The following is a 21088-nucleotide window of genomic DNA, read 5'->3' on the forward strand; positions in this document are numbered from 1 at the left end:
TCTATCTATCTATCTATCTATCTATCTATCTATCTATCTATCTATCTATCTATCTATCTATCTATCTATCTAATGTCATGGGGCAGCTAGGGGCCCCAGTGAATAGAGCACTGGGCCTGGAATCAGGAAGTCCCTAGTTCAAATTTGACCTTAGACACTTAATAGCAGGACAAGTCACTTCAATCTGTTTGCTTCAGTAAACATTTACCTGTAAAATGAGCTAGAGAAGTAAATGACAAACCACTCCAGTATCTTTGCCAAGGAAACCCCAGATAGGGTCACAAAGAGTTGGAAATGACTGAAGAACAATATACATATCACATATGCATACTACGCAAATATCGTGCAACTCTCTAAGAGTATGAATTACAGAAAAAGAGCCCATCCCCATTGTTAAAAGCTGAGTCTGGAGTCAGGAAGACCTGAGCTCAAATCTGGCCACAAATAAATAATTTAACCCTGTCTGCCTCAGTTTCCCCATCTACAAAATGGAAATAACAAAAGCCTCTACCTCCCATACAACTAATACAAAACAGAGAAACCAAAAGCAATCAACAATAAAAGCATAAATATGAGGAAAAGGGACTTAGGGGAATCATTCATACATACTTAGATGTGCAAAGTCATTTTTGTTGATCTTTTTTATTCTATTAAATCGGGAATAGAAATAGGCTGTGTTCTTGGGTAGAGGAGGGACAGCATCAAGCTCGTGGTCATCACAGTAGACTGTGGTGCTCATACATGTACAGAGGAGACAGGTGGGAAAGTCTGAAAAGACAAAAAAGGTAAAATTAAGCAAGGTAATTTAAATTTTTTCTAAGGAAGAATGTGATGGTGTGACAAATTGTAACAAGATATAAATAGCTCCACATTTTGATAAGTTTTATCTTTTTTATAAAGTCCAGTGTTTATTGATGTGAATTTTTTTTGCAAGGTAATTGGGGTTAAGTGACTTGCCCAGGTTCCCACAGTGAGTAAGTTTGAGGCAGGATTTGAACTCATGAAGATGAGTATTCATGACTTCAGATCTGGCCCTCTGTGTCCTATGGTGCCACCTCATTGCCCCAGCTTATGGTGTGATGCTAAATCATTTTTACTTTGGGGGTCTCAGTTTTCTTGTCTGCAAAATGAAGGAGAGGACAAAATGAGCTTGAAGGTATCTTCCTGATCTAGGTCTAGACACAACACTATGATCTCCATTAAAAATTCAAATTCTCCTTAGCATTAATTACATTGTTTTCTCTTCAGTCCTTTCAGTCATGTCTAACTCTTCATGACCTCATTTGGGGTTTTCTTGACAATGACACTAGTGTGGTTTGTCATTTCCTTCTCCAATAGATTAAGGCAAACAGAGGTTAAAGGACTTATTCAGGGTCACACAGCTAGTATTTAAGTCAACTTTGAACTCAGGTCTTCCTGACTCCAGGCCCGCATCATCTAGCTGCCCCTCTATTTTGATTATTGAAGTATTATCGTTTTTGACTTTGTAACCTATTATTGATGTCTGTAACTGTCCAGAACCTTATATCCGCTTCTGAATACCCCATTAAGAAATAGATGAAAATTCAAATAATTGTCTATATAATGAAGCCACAAATGTGTTCCTTTTTCCTCAGGAAAAGCTCTGAACTTGGAGCCAGAAAATCTAGGATCAGATAGCAGCTCTATGATTTACTATTCCTGTGACCTTGGGCAAGACACCAGCCTCTCCAAACCTCCATTTCTTCATTTCTAAAATGAAAAGATTGTACCAGATGAGCTCTGAGGTCCCTCCCAGGACTGAAACTATGACCCATGATTATAGAGAAAAATGTGAAATGCTAATTTCAGGGAAGAAGATTGTTCCAAGCAAACAAACCAAAGCAGTTTAGGTCAAGTAATCAAAGTAGACGTGGATACTTTGGATAATTTTATGGAGTCTTCCCAGTTATTCTAAGTGAAACTTGCTTTTTGCCATGAGGATTTTTTAAAGTCAATTTTCTTATGTAAAGTGCATATTAATTCATTTAAAATAATTGTACAGTACGTGTGTGTGCATACGTGCACATATGTGTGTGTGTGCGCACAATTACTTCATTCTATTTTCCTTCCATTCTTGATGCAGTGGGAACATTCTGAATTTTGCATCAAAATATAGTCAGCAGAAGCTCTGAGGCACAGAAGTTGGATGACTGTGGCAAATGATTTGACCAGCTCCTCAGTGGTCCAAGCTGCTTTCTCAGACTTAAGCTGCAGATCACTCGCTGAGCTGCATTGGAAGATGGTGTTTCCTCACTAATTTTCCTTGCACTAATGAAATCACATCTGGACAATTAATCAATGTGTGAATGAATGAATAAACAAAGAACAAATGAACAAGTAAACAGATGGATAAATAAATTAATGAATGGATAGCTAAGTTATGAAAGACTAGATAGGTGAATGAATGAATAAAAATGAATACATAGATGAATGAATGAATGAATAAGTGAATCAATCAATAACAAGGCATGTTCAGTTAAAGGTAAATAGTTTTATTGAAAGTCATGGGATCATAGATCTAAATCTGAAAGGAACATCCAAGCATGTCTGGTTATCCCTCTTATTTTACATCTGAGGAAACCAGAGTCCATAGCTAGTTAAATATCAGAAGCAGTATTAACATTTTAGAAACAAATTACCTATTTGGGGGAAAAAAAATGCATGCTTATCTCGTTTCTGCTCTGCTCTACTCTGGAAATTCTCACCCTAGTCTTCTTTCTTCTAGAACTGAAGGCCTCTAGCATTAGTGGGGGCTAACATGATGTAAGCTAGAATTCAGTTCTGTATTTACGAACCTTCATTGGTTTGAGGACCAATGACACCGATGAAATCTGGCCCATGTGGAGAGGAGCCATCAATCAGTTTGGCTGTGGATTCTTCCTCCTCTGGCTCCTGGGGCAGGGGTGGTGGGCTGGGAAGCTCTCTGTTCCCAGAAGGCATCACAGTCACGATTTCAAACTGAGGGAAAACAAGAGAGTTCAGTGCCCTTCCTTCATCACTCAGAATTATCAGGACCATAGACTTCCATGTCTCAACTGTAACCACAAGAGGTCACCCTTGTTCTGGGGTTCAAGGTGATTTTGTCCTTAAGAAATCATTGGCTCATAAAATCATAGATCGAGCTGATATTTTTCCCCAATTCATTTCAGTTCTCAAACCTTAATATTTTCTCCATTTAAAAAATCTTTTCAAAAACTTGTGGAATTGAATGTTGTAAACTAAAAGTAAATAAATTTATATATATATATATATATATATATAATATGTATAATTTGTTTTCTTTTAACTGCACTGCAGTGGAAGGTGCTGTAATGTGGTGTAAAGTACCTCTGACTTGGAATCAGGGAAACCTTGTATTTAAAACCTGATTCTGACCCGAATTATCTGGGAGACCCTAAGCAAGTCATTAAGTTGTAATTTCTTCATTTGTAAAATGGGAATAATTATGTTTATGTAAGATAACTCATAGGGTGTTCTAAAGCTCAAAGGAGATTTTAAAATTGGAGGCAAAGCAATTTTCAAACTTTAAAATACTATTTAAATGTCCATTACTATGTTTTTTATTACTACTGTATAGGTCACAGGTTTGTTATGGGAGAAGTGCTTTATAACCCTTAAAGTATTCTATCTGAGAGACAGAATGGGGTAGTAGAGTTCAAGACCTGACTTCAGAAAGACCTGAGTTCAAATTCCTCCTCTGATGTGACCATGATCAAGTCTCTTCACATTAAGTTTGTACATGTATTAAAGGAGAATTATAATACCTAGAATATTAATACCTTAGTTTGTGAGTTAGATTTTGAGACTCGAATAATACAATGCATAGAAGATAGTACACAACTATTGGTAAGTGTATAAATGTGAGTCGGTGTTTCTCTTCTCCTTTTGCAAGATATGTGTTTCTTTGATCTACTCATTCTATTTCTTGCTAAACAGTGACATTTCCTTTCAAAAGATTTTTTATGGGAAGTGGGGATGAGGGAAGAGAATTGCCTTCTCTTCCTGCATAAATCTACTATACAAAAGGTATTCTTATTACTTGATGAGGAAAGAATAACAATAGTTAATAATAATTGCAATAATAAAAACAAATAATATTACATAATAATACAAGTAACAGTTATATAGTTTTAAGGTTTGCAAAGTATGGGTCTCCTTTGACCCAAACAACAGCTCTGGGAAGGCATTATTAACCCCATTTTACAGATGCAAAGGGTGAGGCTAGGAAAGTGAGTGACTTGGCCAGAATCACAGAGCTAGTCAGAGGCAGGACTTCTTTTCAGGTAATCCTGAGTTCATTACTCTCTCCACTATAACACCTAGGAGACAAGAACATTATGTGTGTGTGTGTGTGTGTGTATGCACACACATACCTACATACACATATATAAAATATATCTATACATATATAATCTATATCTATACATATTTAGATATATAGATATAGACAGAAAGATAGAGATATAGAGATATTTCTGTAAAATAAAGCTCCACTACAGTTGAGATAGTTTCAATCTTGTAGCATGCATGAATTGAACCCTCTAGTAACCCTGAACTGTATTACTGCTAGACAAAATAGGCATTGAATACATTCTTATTGCATGAATGAATGTTAAAAGGAGGCACTAATTGAAATAAAAAAGCTATCCACAATTTTGTTACAGTTCATGGCCTTGTCATAAGGCAAGGGAAGACTTCCCTTTTCTGGGTTTCAATTTTTTGAACTGTAATTTAACAGACTAGAAGGTAGCTAAGATCTGTTCTAGTTTATAGTCAATAATCTTATGATCTTCTTGTCTTCCAGGAGTATTTTTGGGCAGTTGGTTGGCACAGTGGATAGCTTGTCAGACTGGAATCAGGAAGATCTGAGTTCAAATTTGGCCTCAGGCACTAGCTGTGTGATCCTGAACAAGTCACTTAACCCTATTTGCCTCAGTTTCCTCATCTATATAATAAGCTGGAGAAGAAAATGGCAGAACACCCTTGTATCTTTGTCAAGAAAACCCCAAATGAGATCAGGAAGAATTGGGCATGACTAGAAAACAAAACAAAATTATTGCAATTTCCTTATTTGTGAGTTTAATCAGTCAGGAATAATAATAATAAAAATAATAAAACAACTCTTGTTTATGCATGATTAAACTTGCCTAAGCTTGGATACTTGGGTTCACTTCTTGTCAACATAAGAATTGCTCATTCTTCTACTTAAATTTTGCCTTTTTCCCACTTGCATAAAACAACAGTGCTACCAACTGATTTGGGGAAAGTCACCTTTATGTAGGCAATATGGTTATAAGGGATCCATGAGACATCAATTGAACTGTGTTGATCGTGAAGCCTCTGGATCAGAAAAGGGAAGACTCAGATCATGTGTGTTTGTGTGTGTGTGTGTGTGTGTGTTTGCAACAAAGAAAGACATCCTCTAATTCTCTATTTTTCTTTGGACAACTTCCCTACACCAACCAATAATCCCCAAATGTTCATATGAATTATTTATGTCTTACCTACGATAGAACCTTCTGAGTTACCATTAGTCTGATCAGTCATGGTTGGACCCATTGTACACTGATTCCAACATAGTGACATCAGTTTGCTCCTCTTTGAGCATCAAGAACAGCAACCAAGCAACCAATTTGTTATTGTGGTTTCAATGGGCTTTAGACAAATAACATAAATATCCTGGGCCTCATTTTCCATGAGAGGGTTCTGCTAACTGGCCTCTGGAGTCCTGGCCAGCTCTATATCTATGACCCTGTGGTCACATTTCATATTTAAATACCCCTTTTTCAAATTGACAGAAAAGGTGAAGAGTATTTGCAGATCCAGATAAAGGACAGAAAGAGAATAATATAATCCTGTAGTTTTTATGGAGGCAGTGAGGTACAATGGGGAAATACACACACACACACACACACACACACACACACACACACAACTTTTTAATTGATTTAAACCAGAGATTCCCAGTTCAAATACCCCCATCTAACATTAACTGCTTGTGTGACCTTTAACACAGGCAATCACTTAACTACCCTAGATTTCAATTTCCTCACATTTCAAATGAGAGGGTCAGACTAGGTGTTTAAGGCAGTTAGGTAGCACAGTAGACAGTCTGGGACTTGGAGTTGGTAATATTTGATTTCAAATCCTACCTAAGAGACTGACTAGCTGTGTGACCCTAGTCAAATTCACTTAACTTCTGTCTTTCTCAGTTTCCTCATCTGTAATAATGCAGATGATAGCATCTGCCTCCATGATCACATGTAAAGCACTTTGCAAACTTTGAGATCCTATAAAAATGCCAGTTATTATTATTACTATGTTATGTTTTGTTTTGGCTTTTAGGAGGGCAATTGGGGTTAAGTTTCTTGCCCAAGGTCACACGGCTATTTTTTGTGTTAAGGATCTGAACCCAGGTCCTCCTGACTCCAGGGTTGGTGCTCTATTCATTTATTGTTGTTGTTATATGACTATGTGGTCTGAGTTCACTTACAGTTCCAAGTTTACTATCCACTGATTAAGCTCACCTGCACCCCTGCTCCTCCCTTTTAATGCTGTGTATGAAATAACAGGATCTAGATGAGGATACAGGGACTGAAAGAGTTAAAGTGATTTATAAAGCTACACAGTAAAGTTGCAGGGGCAGTATTTGAACCCAGAACCTTTGATTCCAAATCTTCCCCCATGCCTCAGATTCATAGCATTTTTAAGTCACATGAAGGGCAGCATGACCTGTTGCAATGTTCTTAAATCTTTTCCCATCATAAAATACTTATATCTTTCATCATCATCATCATCACCACCACCATACCCACCACCACCACCATCAGCAGCAGCAGCAGCAGCAATAGCATCCTCATCCTCACCACTGCCACCACCAGCACCACCATCATCCATGTCTTGGCTCTGAACATTTTCTCTGTCTGTCCCCCATGACTGGAATACTCTCCCTCCTCTGCTCTCACTACTCACCTCCCTGACTTCCTTTCACTCCCAACTAAAATCCTACCTTCTACAGGAAGCCTTCCCCAACCTCTCTTAATTCTAGTGCCTTCCCTCTGTTAGTCATAACCTGTATATGTACTTTACTTTTCATATATTTGTTTCCCTTTTTGTCTCTCCTGTTACATTGTAAGGTCTTTGAGGGCAGGAACTGTTGTTTACTGGCTTTTTTAATCCCCAGTACTTAACATAATGCCTGGCTTAATGCAGGTGCTTAGCCTCTCAATACCAGAGCAAATTTCTAAGACAACAAATTGCCAAGAATATGTTAATATGTGTAAATAGAAAAAGTTCCCTTATCTGGAGTTCCTTACATAATGAAACCAAAAACAAACAAAAAGAAGAGGGCAAATCCACAGAGTCCCAAGGTTACAATCTCTGATCCACAGAAATGGAGAGGCTAGCTCAAATGATAAAAGACCTGCCAGAAGTCTGGATCTGCATTCAGGATGAATATTTATTGATTGATACTACTACTACTACCACTACCACCACCATCACCACCACCACTACTACTGTTTCTATTACTACTACTACCGTACTGCTACCACCACTATTAAACTAAGCATTTATTGAATTCTTTAAGGTTTTGCGAAGATCTTTGCAAATATTTTCTCCTTTGATGCTTACAACAATGCTTGGAGATAGATTATTATTATGGGGTGCCTCAGTGATTAGAGCATTGGGCTTGGAGTCAAGAGGACCTAGGTTCAAATTTAACCCCAGAAACGTCCTAGTTTTATGCCCTTGGACGAGTCACTTGACCTCTGTTTGCTGCTGGTTGCTGCTGCTTTTTGCCCTTCATTCTCAAAGAGTACCATGACATCAGGGAGGTGATGCCATGACATGAAAGTGAAGTAAATAGCAAACTTCTCCAATATTTGCCAAGAAAACCCCATGGACAGAGGTCCATGGGGTCATGAATAGTCAGACACAACTCAACAAAAGATGCTTTTACTATATTCTCCTTTTTAAAGGCAGACAGAGGTGAAGTGATTTTTTTTTCAGGGTCATATAATAAGTGAGTGTCTGAAACTGAATTTTGAATTTAGGTTATCCTGGATGCAGGTCCAGAACTCTAGCCACCTTCTTATTTGAGCTAGTCCATCCTTTTTGGTGGGTTACAGATTATTCACATTCAATATGGATTTGCCCTTTTTTGTTTGTTTTTGTTTTTGACCAGACTTTGGCTTTCACTATGTATGGAACACCTGGTAAGGAAACTCCTTCAATTTATGTAGAATAGCACCTCCTTTGCAATTCATTGTCTTAGAGAATTGCCCTGGACATTGAGAGGCTGAGGTTAAGGTCATTGATTTGCCCCAAGTCACACAAATGGTTCTCTTTTCACTATACTGCAGCTGCCTACTTTAAGAAAGAGATTAAAATGTCACTTCTGATAAATGTAATCTCAAAATGAAGATCGTCATTTAATCATCCCCTTCTCATCTTGAAGCACACCTATTAATATGAACATGGAGATCTCTTCTCTCTGACTTTTCCATTGCTCTTTCTAACTTTCTGATTAATTAAGGTCTCCTATTATCAATTGTTTCTCAGATAATTATTCTAGAGAACTGTTTTATTCTGAATGTTGTAAATAAACCTTGAGATGCACCCTTGTACCTTGGACACAGAGTCTATTTCAGTGTAGGGAAGACTAGGATCTTCCTGTCTGTGTGAATGACCTTCCGGTGCCCCAGGCAACTCCCTAAATCTACAAATTGAAGAAGAGGTTTGCCTTGGTAGAGGGACTTTCCTCACTGGAAATACATTGATAATATTGTAATATTCCCCATATTTCGCATGATAATGAAATCACAAGTCCAGAACAGATACAATAAGGAAAAATAAAAATTATGAAAAGGAAAAAGATTCATGCCATTTCTGATGGTTCTGATAGATTACTTCAGTAATTTGTAAATCCTAGCTGATTACAAATTCAGCTTAAGATAAAGAGTGCTTAAAATGCTCAGTGCAGGGTAAAAATATCTATTAAAATGATAGCACCAGACTTTTTTGATATATTGATCAGTTTTGATTATTTTCCCCTCTTTTTTCTTTAAAAATGTTGCTAAATTGGAGGTATAAGCAGAAAAATTTTGGCCATGCAAAAATAAAAGATATCAATAACATTTATTTTTAAAAGGGGAAAAAGTATCACAAGATCATAGGTCTAAATCAGAAAGGGATCTCAGAAATTGTGTAACATAAGCTCCTCATTTTCTATGGGACACCTAGGAAATCGAAGCCCCAAAAATTTGTGACTTGCCCAAGGTTATACTGGTAGTCATAGCGTGATAAATCCAGACCTGACTCATACTTTAGAGGTCATCTGGTCAACTTTACAGGCAAGGAAACTTCATTCCTCACACGAATGAAATCTTAAATGCATTAACAGATAATAATAAAGGAAATAAAAAATTCTGAAATGAAAAAGATTCACAATTAATGCCATTTCAGATGGTTTTGATGAATTATTTTGTTAATTTGCAAATTCTGGCTTATTGAGAAATCTACTACTATTATTAGTACTACTACCAAACTACTACTACTACTACTACTACTACTACTATTCTATTACTAATGCTCTACTACTAGCTAGTTAGCTAGCATTTATATAATAGTAAAGTATGCAAAGTGCTTTATAAATATCTTATTAGGTAATGATGATGATAGCACTTTAAGGTTTGCTATGTTCTTTACATCTGAGATACAAGATATCTGAAAAATTGAGTGTAGTCTCAAGCTTTTAAAAGTCTTTTAAAGCTTTTTTAAAGTTTAAAATTGTACTAAGACTCATGGGGAACCTTGTGCACTATTCATTAACCAGATCAGAATTGACAAAGTCCTAGATTGAGTTTTGTGGACATTGTTGGGGGGCATTACTTATGTAGTTTATTTGAAATCAAAAGCACGACAAAAGAAAAATCAGACAGTATATAAGGCTACATTGTTCAGCCTTCAAAGGCTACTAAAAAGGAACTAGGGTAGAAATAATCTGATAAAGTTGGTTTTACAGAGAAACAGACTGTTTCCATATGTGGGGGTCTGTGAGTCAAATTAAGGAGCAATTAGAGTTGGGGAGAAACCAAAAGGAGGCAGAGGTAACATCGGAAATTGAGACAGATGTGCTCTGGAATGGATGGAGACCGAAGGGAGAAGCAGTTCCTGAGTTACTAACTTGTGTCTCTAGGATTGAATATGTGTATATACATGTGTGTATATTTATAGATATACATATACATACACATATATACACACTAAGTAATAAAACAACTTAGATCTTCACCTTAAAGAAAAACCTGGGGAATGAAGTTATTTTAATACCATGGGACTTTAGCTGAAAATTACTGAGCTTAGAAAGTCATGCCTTTTACCTTGTGGAACAATTTATTTCCAGAATTACAGCAGTAAATTAAGATTTCGGCCTCATTCTCTAATTTTGACTACTTAATCTCTTATTAAATGGAGGTTTGAGCTAAAATTATTCAGCAACAGCTGAGGTGGCGTGGGGGAGCATGTGGAGCACTGAATATGTAGTTGAGGCAGGTTGGGCTGGACTCAAATCTCTAAAGTGAGGGAGATAGACAAACGAGGCTCTAAGGGCCTTCCCAGAGGTGCCCTACTACCAATAGCTAGGACACTTTGGAAATTGGCAAACAATACAAATCAGAGTTTGATTTATTGTTTTGTTGATGGTTTAAACTTAAGAAAATGATAGGGAAAATGTTAATAATGCAGATAAAACTTAAAAGTAAGTCCTTCATTTTAGGAGAAGTAGGAGTGGGAAGAGGCTTGAGTTTGGCAGCGCCACCAGGATCTACTGGTACAATAACCTGCTGCTGGGTCTGCCTGCCTCAAGTGGTGGAAGTGTCAGAGTTAAGTTTCTAATAATAAGTTCTCAAGTTACTGATAGTAATATTTTAAAAATTGTATTAGATTGTAAATGAAAAGACTTGTTCTCTTATTAAACTTCTAATAATATAGACCAAATTCATAATGAGAAGATATGTGAAGTGCTTTACCACTAACATAACAATTGATTCACAGTCCAATTCTGTATGTGTATATATGTATATGTATACACTTATACATATACACAAGTATATATTTATATGCATGTGCATATATACATATGCATATAAATATATGTATATGGAGGGAGAGAGAGAGAGACAGTGTTGCACTGTTAATCAATTGTTAGTTACATTAGTGGCAAAGCACTTTTCATGTCTTCTCAATATTATCCCCATTTTATAGAGGACAAAATTGAGGCTGAGAGATTAAGTGACTTGTTCAAAGTCATGAAGCACGTAAAAGATTCAGTCAGTTTGAAATCAGATCCTCCTGACTCCAAGAACATTATATAATTGAGATGATATTTGTAGAGTTCTTAGCACTGTGCCGGGCACTTATTACGGTTCTTAATTGATGCTTGTTCCCTTCTCTCCTTCCCCCTGTCCACTGTACCATCTGGTGCCTCTGCTCATTTTTTGTCTGTTTGCTTGTTTGTTTTACTTTCAAAACGGAATTGAAAGGGGTGGCCAGGTGGTTCAGCGAGTAAGAGTACTGGCCCCAGTGTCAGCATGACCTGGGGTTTGAATCCGGGCTCAGATACTTAGCACCACACCCAGAAATAACTGGCCGTGTTACCTTGAGCAAGTTACTTAACCCCAATTGCTTTAAAAAAAAACAACATTGAATCAAAGGAAATAACATTTGTTTGAACCATATGTAAAAGCCCCTAGCATTTTTTTTGAGAAGAAAATGAGAAATAAGCTGGTTTATCTTGGAATAATTCACTTCAAAATCAAATGATAACAACTACTCACTTAGTTCAAAGGATCATGGGATATGGATTAAGCTGGAAAGTTCTTTAGAAACCATTAAGTTCACCTTTCACATTTTACAAATAAAGACACTGAGGCTTAGGGCAATTAATGGATGTGCCCAGGGACCCACAGCTAGTATCAAAGGCAGGATTGGAATCCAGATGTTCTTCATTGCAACTACTCTTTACAAAGAATTTCAGAATCTCAGAATTAGAAGGTACCCTATGGACCATCTAGTCCAATCCTTTCCTGAAAAAACAATCTTTACAACACCTCTAGAAAATGTCCATCAAGCCTTTCCTGAAGATGCCCAGGGGTAGGCAGAAGGCAACCCACCATATGTGTACAGCCCTAATGTTTGAAATATTCTTTTATTTCCCCTTGGCTCTTTCTTATGTTTACCTGCATAATCTTACCTGTGTAACCGGGACAAATCACCAAGCTCTTTTGGAGACAAGGATTCCTTATTTGTAAAATGAAAACATTGAACTAGATGTCTTTTTCTGGCTCTTGACCTATAATCTTCAAGAGTCTGAATTCACTTTTTAAAACTTCAACCCTTTTCTCCTTGTTCTGCTTTCTGGAGTCAAATAGCAAAAGTCTCATCCCTCCTCTGGGTGAGAGACTTTCAAATAGCTGAAGGTACTTATGATATCTCACTTATGAAGTCTTCTCTTCTCTGGACTGAACATTCTTAGTGCATTCAATTAAGCTTCATGTGGTATACACCTGAGGACATTTACTCCCTAGTTAGCTATAGCTCTTTCCCCATTTATTAATTCACTTGGCTATCTATCTATCTATCTATCTATCTATCTATCTATCTATCTATCTATCTATCTATTCACCTACCTATCTATACCTCTTTATCCATACATCTATCCATCCATCCATCTATCCATCTAACTATCCATAGTCTATCTACCTATTTCTATCCATTCTATCTATATCTATCCATCTGTCTATCTACCTATCTTCATCTATATATCTATGTATCCATCCATCCAACTGTCTATCCATTTTTCTATCTACCTATCTCTGTTTCTTTCTGTCATTCTACCTATTTTTATCTAAGCTATCTGTATCTATTTATATCTAATCTATCTATAGCTATCAATGTAGCTATACATCCATCTGTCCATTTTTCTATCTATCTACATCTACCTATCCATCTATCTACCTGTTTATATCTATCTATTCTGCCATTTTTATTCATTTATTGATTCAGACATTTACTTATTTGTGTGTTTATTTATTTTGGAAAGGGGGAAAATCATTCAGATCTTGTTTTCTTGTTGTTATTTTAGTTCCTCTGAGCAGACAAGTTACACATTAGAGAGTATCTAAATATGTGCCACATTTACATCTCTGATTAGATGGCTCAGATACAGCTCGAGTTCTCTGATTGCAGTGAGACAATTATAGCACCAGTAAATAACATTCAATGCAGTAATTCATGGAATTAATATGTATATGCACCTTGCAAAATGCATATTTGGGAAATAGATGTGGCTTCTAAACACTTCACTTTGTGATTAGTGTGGGTTGTTTTTTTTCCCCTTAATTCTATGGAATAAACAAAGGAGAAGCATCACATTGAATAATATTACTGCTTCTGCACATGCATGGCACCAGAAAAAACTGATGCCCTTTCTAGAGGAAATTAACTAGAGCATGGCAAACAGAACACTTGTTGCTACATGGTACACTGAAGATGGTCGTGTGGTTGCAGAATCCAATCTGCAAGGCCATATTAGAACACTTTCTAACTCACAGTAATAGACTACCTTCTTACAACACCTTGCCAAGTGAATGACACCCAACAATCCAGTGCAGGAGGGAGTGAAAGTATGATTGTCTCCATCTTACAGATGAAAAAACTGAGACTCAAAGAGGGGAGGCAACTTGTCCATGGTTACAAAAATACTATCAGAGCTGGGACTCAATGCAGGTTGTCTGAAAACAGGTTCTTTCCATTACTCTGCACTGTGATATATGCCCTGATTTTTGCCCTAACTGCAAAGGAGCTGGTAACTTTTTTCTCACTCATCTTTCCCCCCCCCCCCATTATCCCCATCTTATTAACATGATGGTAAGCTTGGGAATACACACAAGTTAGTCCCGGGATTCAGTGAAAGCTACCAAATATTTATTTATAAGCATTAGAAACCATAAACAAAAGCATAAATGTGGGAAATGGAAGATATGGTGTGTAGAAGGCACGGATGGAGAATGACAAGTAGTCTAGTAGATGGAATATAGAGTACATGGGAAGTCAAAGTTGGAAGTAAAGATGCAAAGTAGAAGAACAGTGACCAATTTTATTGAGCCTTGAATGCCCGGCCAAGTAGTTTGAGCTCTGTTCAGCAGGCAACTGATAGAAGGTTTTAAACAAAAAGAGAGATAGGACTAGATCTAAACATAAAAATGATAGGTCTAGTTTTGAAAGATGGAATAGATTGGAAGAAAATTGGAGAATGGAATAGATTGGAGAGTGGAAGAAAACTGATATGGGAAGAGCTAGGGGCAGTTAGAAGACACACAGGACAGGGCCTAGAATGAGGAAGACTCATCTTTCAGAGTTCAAATCTGACCTCAGACACTAAATAAGCTTTGTGACCCTAGGCCAGTCATGTAACCTTGTTTGTCTCAGTTTCTGCATCTGTAAAACAAGCTAGAGGAGGAAATGGAATTCCAGGATTTTTGCCAAGAAAAACCAAATAGGGTCATAAAGAGTTAGACATAACTGAAAATGAACCAACATCATTGGGAGGCTACTACCATAGCCAAGGCAATTGATATGATGAAAGCATGTAATAGGGTGATAGAAATGGGAACAGAGAGCAATGAACTCTGGGAGAGATAATGTTGAGATAAGCAGAGTAGAATTTGATAACCGATTTGATATGAAATATGAAGGAAAGAGACAAAGAAGCCCCAAGATTTTGAACATAGGAAAATTGGTTAATTATTGACACTACTGAAAGAAACTGGAATTCAAAATCAATAGCAAGTTTGTAAAGAACAAAATAATTAGCTATGCTTTGAATATGTTACATTCAATGGATCCACAGAAGGTCCAGGTATAGGCAGTTGGAGGAAACAGGAAAGATTAAAACTGAAGACATGAATTAAGAAACATAGTTAATGGAAGCAAGCAATGTTACCAAGGGAGAGAGTCTTAACAGATAAGAGAGGACAGGATAGAGCCTTGGGAATGTTCACTTACAAGGGTTCAGAAAAGTATCTGAAGTCATTGAAAGAGACAAAATTTTTCAAGAGGAAAAAGATAAGAAGACCAGATTATGTAAGTACTGTGAATTTAAGAGAGAAGAAAATATCCAGGAATAGGGAGAGACATAACATCCAATGCTGCCAAGAGGTTAATGGGGATCAAGAATTGAAAAGGAGCTATCAAATTTAGCTATCAAAAGGTAACTGGTAGCTTTCAAGAGAACAGTTTCAGTTGAGTGGTAGAGATGGAAGCCAGATGTCAAGAGGCTGATAACTGATAGATTGACAAAGAAGTCAAAGGACCAAGTGTAGGCAACATTTTCCAGATGTTTGACCATGACTCGGGGAAGAGAGGGCTACAAGATGGGAGCCAAATGGAGGCATATTGTTTCTTATTCAACTTACGAGATACCTGAATGTCTTTGTGGAAAGACGGGGAAGCAGAGAAATGGGAGGCAGAGAAGATGATTGTTGGTGCCAGTTCCTGAAGAAGGCAAGAGGGAATGATACTGGAGGTCTAAGTAGAAAAGAACATGAATGACACTTTCTCAGAATTAGAAAGGAAGGAGGAGAGAATGAGTGAGGATGCTGAAAAATATGGAAGAATGGAAGATTAATGTATTGAAGAGAGTTCATTTCAGTTGACCAGAGTCTTCCCAGTGAACTGGAAACTAAGTTAAGCTCCACTAGTGAAGGTTGGTACCTGCCCTATAACTTGTATTCCTGATTGCAAGTCTTAACTCCTTATACATGTTGCCTCTTAGATGTAGATCTGGATACTAATGGTATAGATTTCAATAATATAGATAAAGGATAGAAAAATCATATAATACTCCTCTGCCTATCTCTGCCTCTTTCTCTCTGTCTTCTCTTTCTTTGTCTCTGTTTCTGTCATCCATCTCTCACTTCAATAAAATATGATTAGCCAAATTACGATAGTAATAGCAAGAATATTTTAGGAATAAGAAGAGATTCAAAAACCTAATTGATGAAAGGTATGCACAGCTCATCCATATGCAGGCATCACTGATCTCAAAATGGTGTGAAGAGGAGACCCTCAAAATAGTGAATTCTGAGTAGCCTTCTCCTTAGCTGGAACAAGTCCATCATCCCACAGTAGGACGTCATGAATGTCTAGGTTGCTGGTCTGAAGCATTTATTGTCAGTGAAGGACCATTAGAAGCTTAGAACTCCAGGAGTCTGGAGATTGTTTCAAGTTTATTCATCCCTTTCCTCTTGGTTCTATTACTGATTCCATTCATCTCACTGTGTGAAATACTTCATCACTCCTTCCTTTCCCAGAAAAGAGCAATAGTTCTTGACAAAAGGAAAGGATACAGATAGAGAAAAAGTAGCTGCTTCATCAAAAAAGAAGAAAAAGAAAAAGAAAAAAAAGACAGGGAGGTGGTGGCACAGTGAGCAAAGCTCCAGCCCCAGAGTCAGGAGGACCTGAGTTCGGTTCTGGCCTCAGACACTTAACACACACACACACACACACACACACACACACACACAAAACTAGCTGTGTAACCTTGGGCAAGTTACTTAACCCCAGCTACCCTCCAAAAGGAAAAAAAAAAAGATCAATGAAGAGGCAGATAGATGATGATAAGATAAATAGATGACACAGTTGAATAGATAGATAAATTATAGAGGAGATAGATAGATAAATTATAGAGGAGATAGAGGGGCTAATATTTATATACATAGATAATTGGTAGTTAGACAGATGATGCATAAAACAAACAGGTGATCCCTAATTAGACAGATAGATAAATGATAGAGTAGACAGAGAGGTGATATCTACAATCTTGTTTTTCAGGGGTTTTCTTGGCAAAGATACTGCAGCACTTTGCTATTTTCTTCTCCAGTTTATTTTATAGGTAAGGAAATTGAGTCCAATAGGGTTAAGTGACTTGACAAGGGCTCCACAGCTAATAAGTGTCTTTGGCTGAATTTGCACTCAGATCTCATTGACTCCAGGGCAGGTTCTCTATCCACTGTGCCATCTAGTTGCCTGATATCTACATATATAAGATAAATGGTAGCTAGACAGACAACAGATAAGACAGCTGATAAATAATTTTATAGATAAATGAGAGACAGAGCCAGAGTCAGAGCAGAGAGACCAGACAGAAACAGAAAAAGAGACAGAAAGACAGATAGATAGAGATAGAGAAAAAAAAGGAGACTGGTAAGACCTATAGATCTCTTCTCAGTCATATTTTTAAATACATAAGAAAATATATAGGATTACAAAGGAAACCACTTCGATTGAAATTCAATTTTCTATTTAAAAGACCCCACAAATGAATAGATATCAGGTTAATAATGTGAAAATCAGAAAAAGGCAGAGAAACAGTAGGATAGACAGAGACAGAGATATAGAGACAGATTTTTTTTAAGGATCATAGGGTTAAAATTAAGTTTTTAGATTTGTTTCTGAGCTATAGAGGAGCAGATAAGAAAAAGTTAAATTATCAAGAATTCAAAACATGTTAACTTATTTTTTCAGCTGCTAAAATTTGAAAGCATAAATTCATTATTACTTTAAAAAATAATAACCAGAAATTTTCTACCTTCATTCTTTTGATAAGGCTACAATGTCAAAGTGAACTTTCTCTAGGAAAGACATATGATTGGGTGAATTCAGGACTATATTCAAGTCTGTTCTTCTCTAGCCTCACTTTTTTTGTAGAACCTCAATATTTTTCCCTTGTCTTTGTGTTTATATTTTTCTCTTTTATTTATTGTTATTATCTCAGGGTGGCAGCATTCCATGCACAATTACCAGATAAATGTTCTGATTCTGTTATATCTCAGCTTGCTGGCAGGGTTGGGGGGGGAGGGTGTCTACTCAAAGTCATGCCCTCAAGCTTTAGAGAAAATATGACTTCAACTTTTTGGCTTCTATAGAATTTATCATGCAGTCCAGATAGAACAAGTCAATTAATATTGTTTATCCACTCTGATAAAAGGATTTTGGAATGATATTCAATATTAGAATATATGGTATCCTAAGGGTGAAGGATCATATTGTGACCTTGGTTGACTATATTTTCTCAAACCAGATGGTCAATATAGGGCATTATCACTCATTTAAATTGTATATAGAAATAGACATATATATGTATATAATATGCACATACACATATATGTGTGAGTTATAGTTGCTCCTGCACACTGATGGTGTAGAGTAGACCCTTAAAATTACCTGATATCGCTGTGGGTCTTTTTTCATAATCATCTTTGCTCTCACCACAAAGATTTAAGGAAAAATATTTTTTCTTTGGCACTGATAGTGAAATGATTCACTTGTAGTTAGGTTCCAAATACACTAAATCTAAGCTTGTAGTCCCTAGAGATTGGAACAATAAATTACCTGTATTATTTATTTAAGATTTACAAAGTACATCCATTGACTGTTGCAATGATCCTATGTAGTGGGCACTAAAGGGATTATCACCTTCATTTTATATCAGAAGAAACTGAGGTTCAAAGATGTCATTTGAATTCACATCTCATATATGTGTTTTCTCCCCCAATGAAACATGAACTCCTTGAGGCAGGGACCATCTTATTCTTCTATTTATATTCCCAGAGTTTAGCATAGTGTTCTGCACATAGTAAGTGCTTTTTAAATAAATCCTTCCTTTGTTCATTCCTTTGTTCCTTCCTTCTTTCCTTCCTTCCTTCCTTCCTTCCTTCCTCCCTCCCTTCCTTCCTTCCTTCTTTCCTTCCTCACTCTCTCCTTCCCCCCATCTCTCCCACTCTTCTTTCTCTTTCTTGGTTCTTTTCATGGATGAGTTCATTTAGATGGCTGCTGAGGGCCCTTTGAATTCTCAGATTCTGTTATTCTGATTCTGTGAAATCCTTTATTTTTTCCCAGAAAGGTGAGGGGGTGATCCTATTAGAACTGATTATTTGGTAGTTGCTTTTAAGAATTATTAATTAGCCAAAAGTCATAAAAATTGGGGAGCAACTAGGTGATGCAGTGGATATAGTGCCAGGTCTGGAGTCAGAAAGACCTGAGTTCACTATGGCTTCAGACACTAGCTGTGTGACTCTGGGCAAGTCACTGTTTGCCTCAGTTTCTTCACCTGTACAATAAGCTGGAGAAGGAAATGGCAAATCACTCCAGTATCTTTTCGATGAAAACCCTAAATGGGGTCAAAAAGAATCAGATACACCTGAAAAGACTCAACGACTGGATAATCCATCACACTATTTCTGTGTGTGTGTGTGTGTGTGTGTGTGTGTGTGTGTGTGAAGTTAAAGCTGGTGAAATGAGATGAGGTGGGGTGAAGATTAGGAGAAATGAGCTATGTCTGACCACAAAGTGAATTTATGAAATGAATTAAAAAGTTCTAGATTTTTACATATAAATGATAGTGTTAAAGTAATGGAAATAAATATAACCTTGGGAGAAAGAAGGTTAAGATGGACATATATGCACTTTTAGAAAAGGTGCTCTATTCACTGCCACCTAGCTGCCCCACAGCTAGCATTTCTATAACACTTTTAGACTGGGGAAGTACTTTACATATGCAACCTCACAACAACTTTGTGAGTTAGGTACTGTTATTATTAACTCCATTTTACAGATAAAGAAACTGAGGCCCAGAGGAGTTAAATGACTCGTCTAAGGTCACATGGCCAATAAGCAACAGAGATAGGATTTGAACCTACGACCTGTGACTCCATAGTCACTTGTTCCTCTCCCACACTGCCTCCTCTGGTAGTACCTCTTGAATTTATTTTTCACTGTAATAGATCAGAATTTTAGTGCTAAAAAGGGACGTTGGAAATCTTCGAGTTTAATTTCCCTCACTGAACTAAGAATTTGCCCAAAGCTGGGCAAAGTTGCTCACCCAAAGTCACACAGAATACATGGTAGAGCCAGTATTTGAACTCAGGTCTAGGAGTCAGCATCTTTTGAACTGTTTCAAGTTGTATCCTGATGCTGGTTGTAAATTAGCATCCAAAGCTGGTATGCTGAAGGTAAGGAAGGGTTTGACCTGTCATTTCATTATATAATAAGGAATTCCTGGAGGAGGAAACGCCCTCTACCATTGCAGATTGGCACCCACTCTGCAACTTACAGTCTCAGAATATTGCCTGAAACAATTCACAGTCTTAGTATGTTGCCTAGAGCACTGAAAAAGCAAAGTGACTCCCTGGGGTCAGACAGTTGGTATATGTTAGAGATCAGTCTGGAATGCAGGTCTCACCATGTCCATGGCTGGCTGCCTATCCACTATTCCATGCTTTGTATGTGTTTTTGTTTTTGTTTAGGTTAAACCCGTTGGCATTAAGTAGTTGAGGAAGATGAAATCACATTGAACCCTAGCCTCTGTCCTCATCTGCACGTTAAATGATCCAGATTAGTTATCTAAAGGAATGTGAACACAGTCACGTGGCAGTGCAAGCTGGATCTTATTTTCTGGTTTATCTTGGAAATGGTTGAGGTAAAAAAATGCATTTGGCAAAGTTTGTAAGAACTTCTCAGGATCCAGATAAAGGGGTGTTCAATGTGTATTCAGCCATGATATCTGAGGATTCTCTTACCTTGTCTATCTGACCATCTCCAAGAGCAGCAGGCAGTCAAAAATGAATTCTTGCTTATGCCGATTATGGAAACTGTGATTTTAATTAATTGTCTCAAGGGGCAAGCATGGGATAGTGGAAAGAGAAAATGGACTTGGAATAAAAAGACAGTTATTCTTCTTCTGGCTCCAATATTTACTAGCCGTGTCCTCAATTTTCCTTGGGCTATGGTTCTCTTTGTTCATTTTAAAATGTCCCAGTAGAATGTAAGCTTTTCTTTTTCTCTTTTTTCTTTCCTTTTATCCTCTCTCTTTCTCTTTCTTTCTTTACTTCTTTCTTTTTCTTTTTCCTTCCTTCCTTCCTTCCTTCCTTCCTTTCTCTCTCTTTTTCTTTCTTCCTTCCTCTTTCTTTCTTTCTTTCTTTCTTTCTTTCTTTCTTTCTTTCTTTCT

At 37.1% G+C, this 21088-nt stretch overlaps 1 protein-coding gene across 2 annotated transcripts in view; it reads right to left on the bottom strand.

Moving 5' to 3' along the window:
* EPYC (epiphycan) overlaps nt 1-21088 on the bottom strand; it is a 49136-nt gene that overhangs the window by 7028 nt on the left and 21020 nt on the right. For both annotated transcript variants that reach the window (XM_069095137.1, XM_069095136.1), the window contains 2 exons: nt 2817-2979; nt 610-768 (listed from right to left, as the gene is read on the bottom strand). In XM_069095137.1, coding sequence (XP_068951238.1) covers nt 610-768; nt 2817-2979 — 322 coding nt within the window. The remainder of the gene's footprint in view (nt 1-609; nt 769-2816; nt 2980-21088) is intronic.

The sequence above is a fragment of the Petaurus breviceps genome, unplaced genomic scaffold (genome assembly GCF_028583685.1).
Source record: "Petaurus breviceps papuanus isolate PSGF00001 unplaced genomic scaffold, PetGlider_PUasm1.0 225, whole genome shotgun sequence".
In the NCBI taxonomy this organism is placed as follows: Eukaryota; Metazoa; Chordata; class Mammalia; order Diprotodontia; family Petauridae; genus Petaurus; species Petaurus breviceps.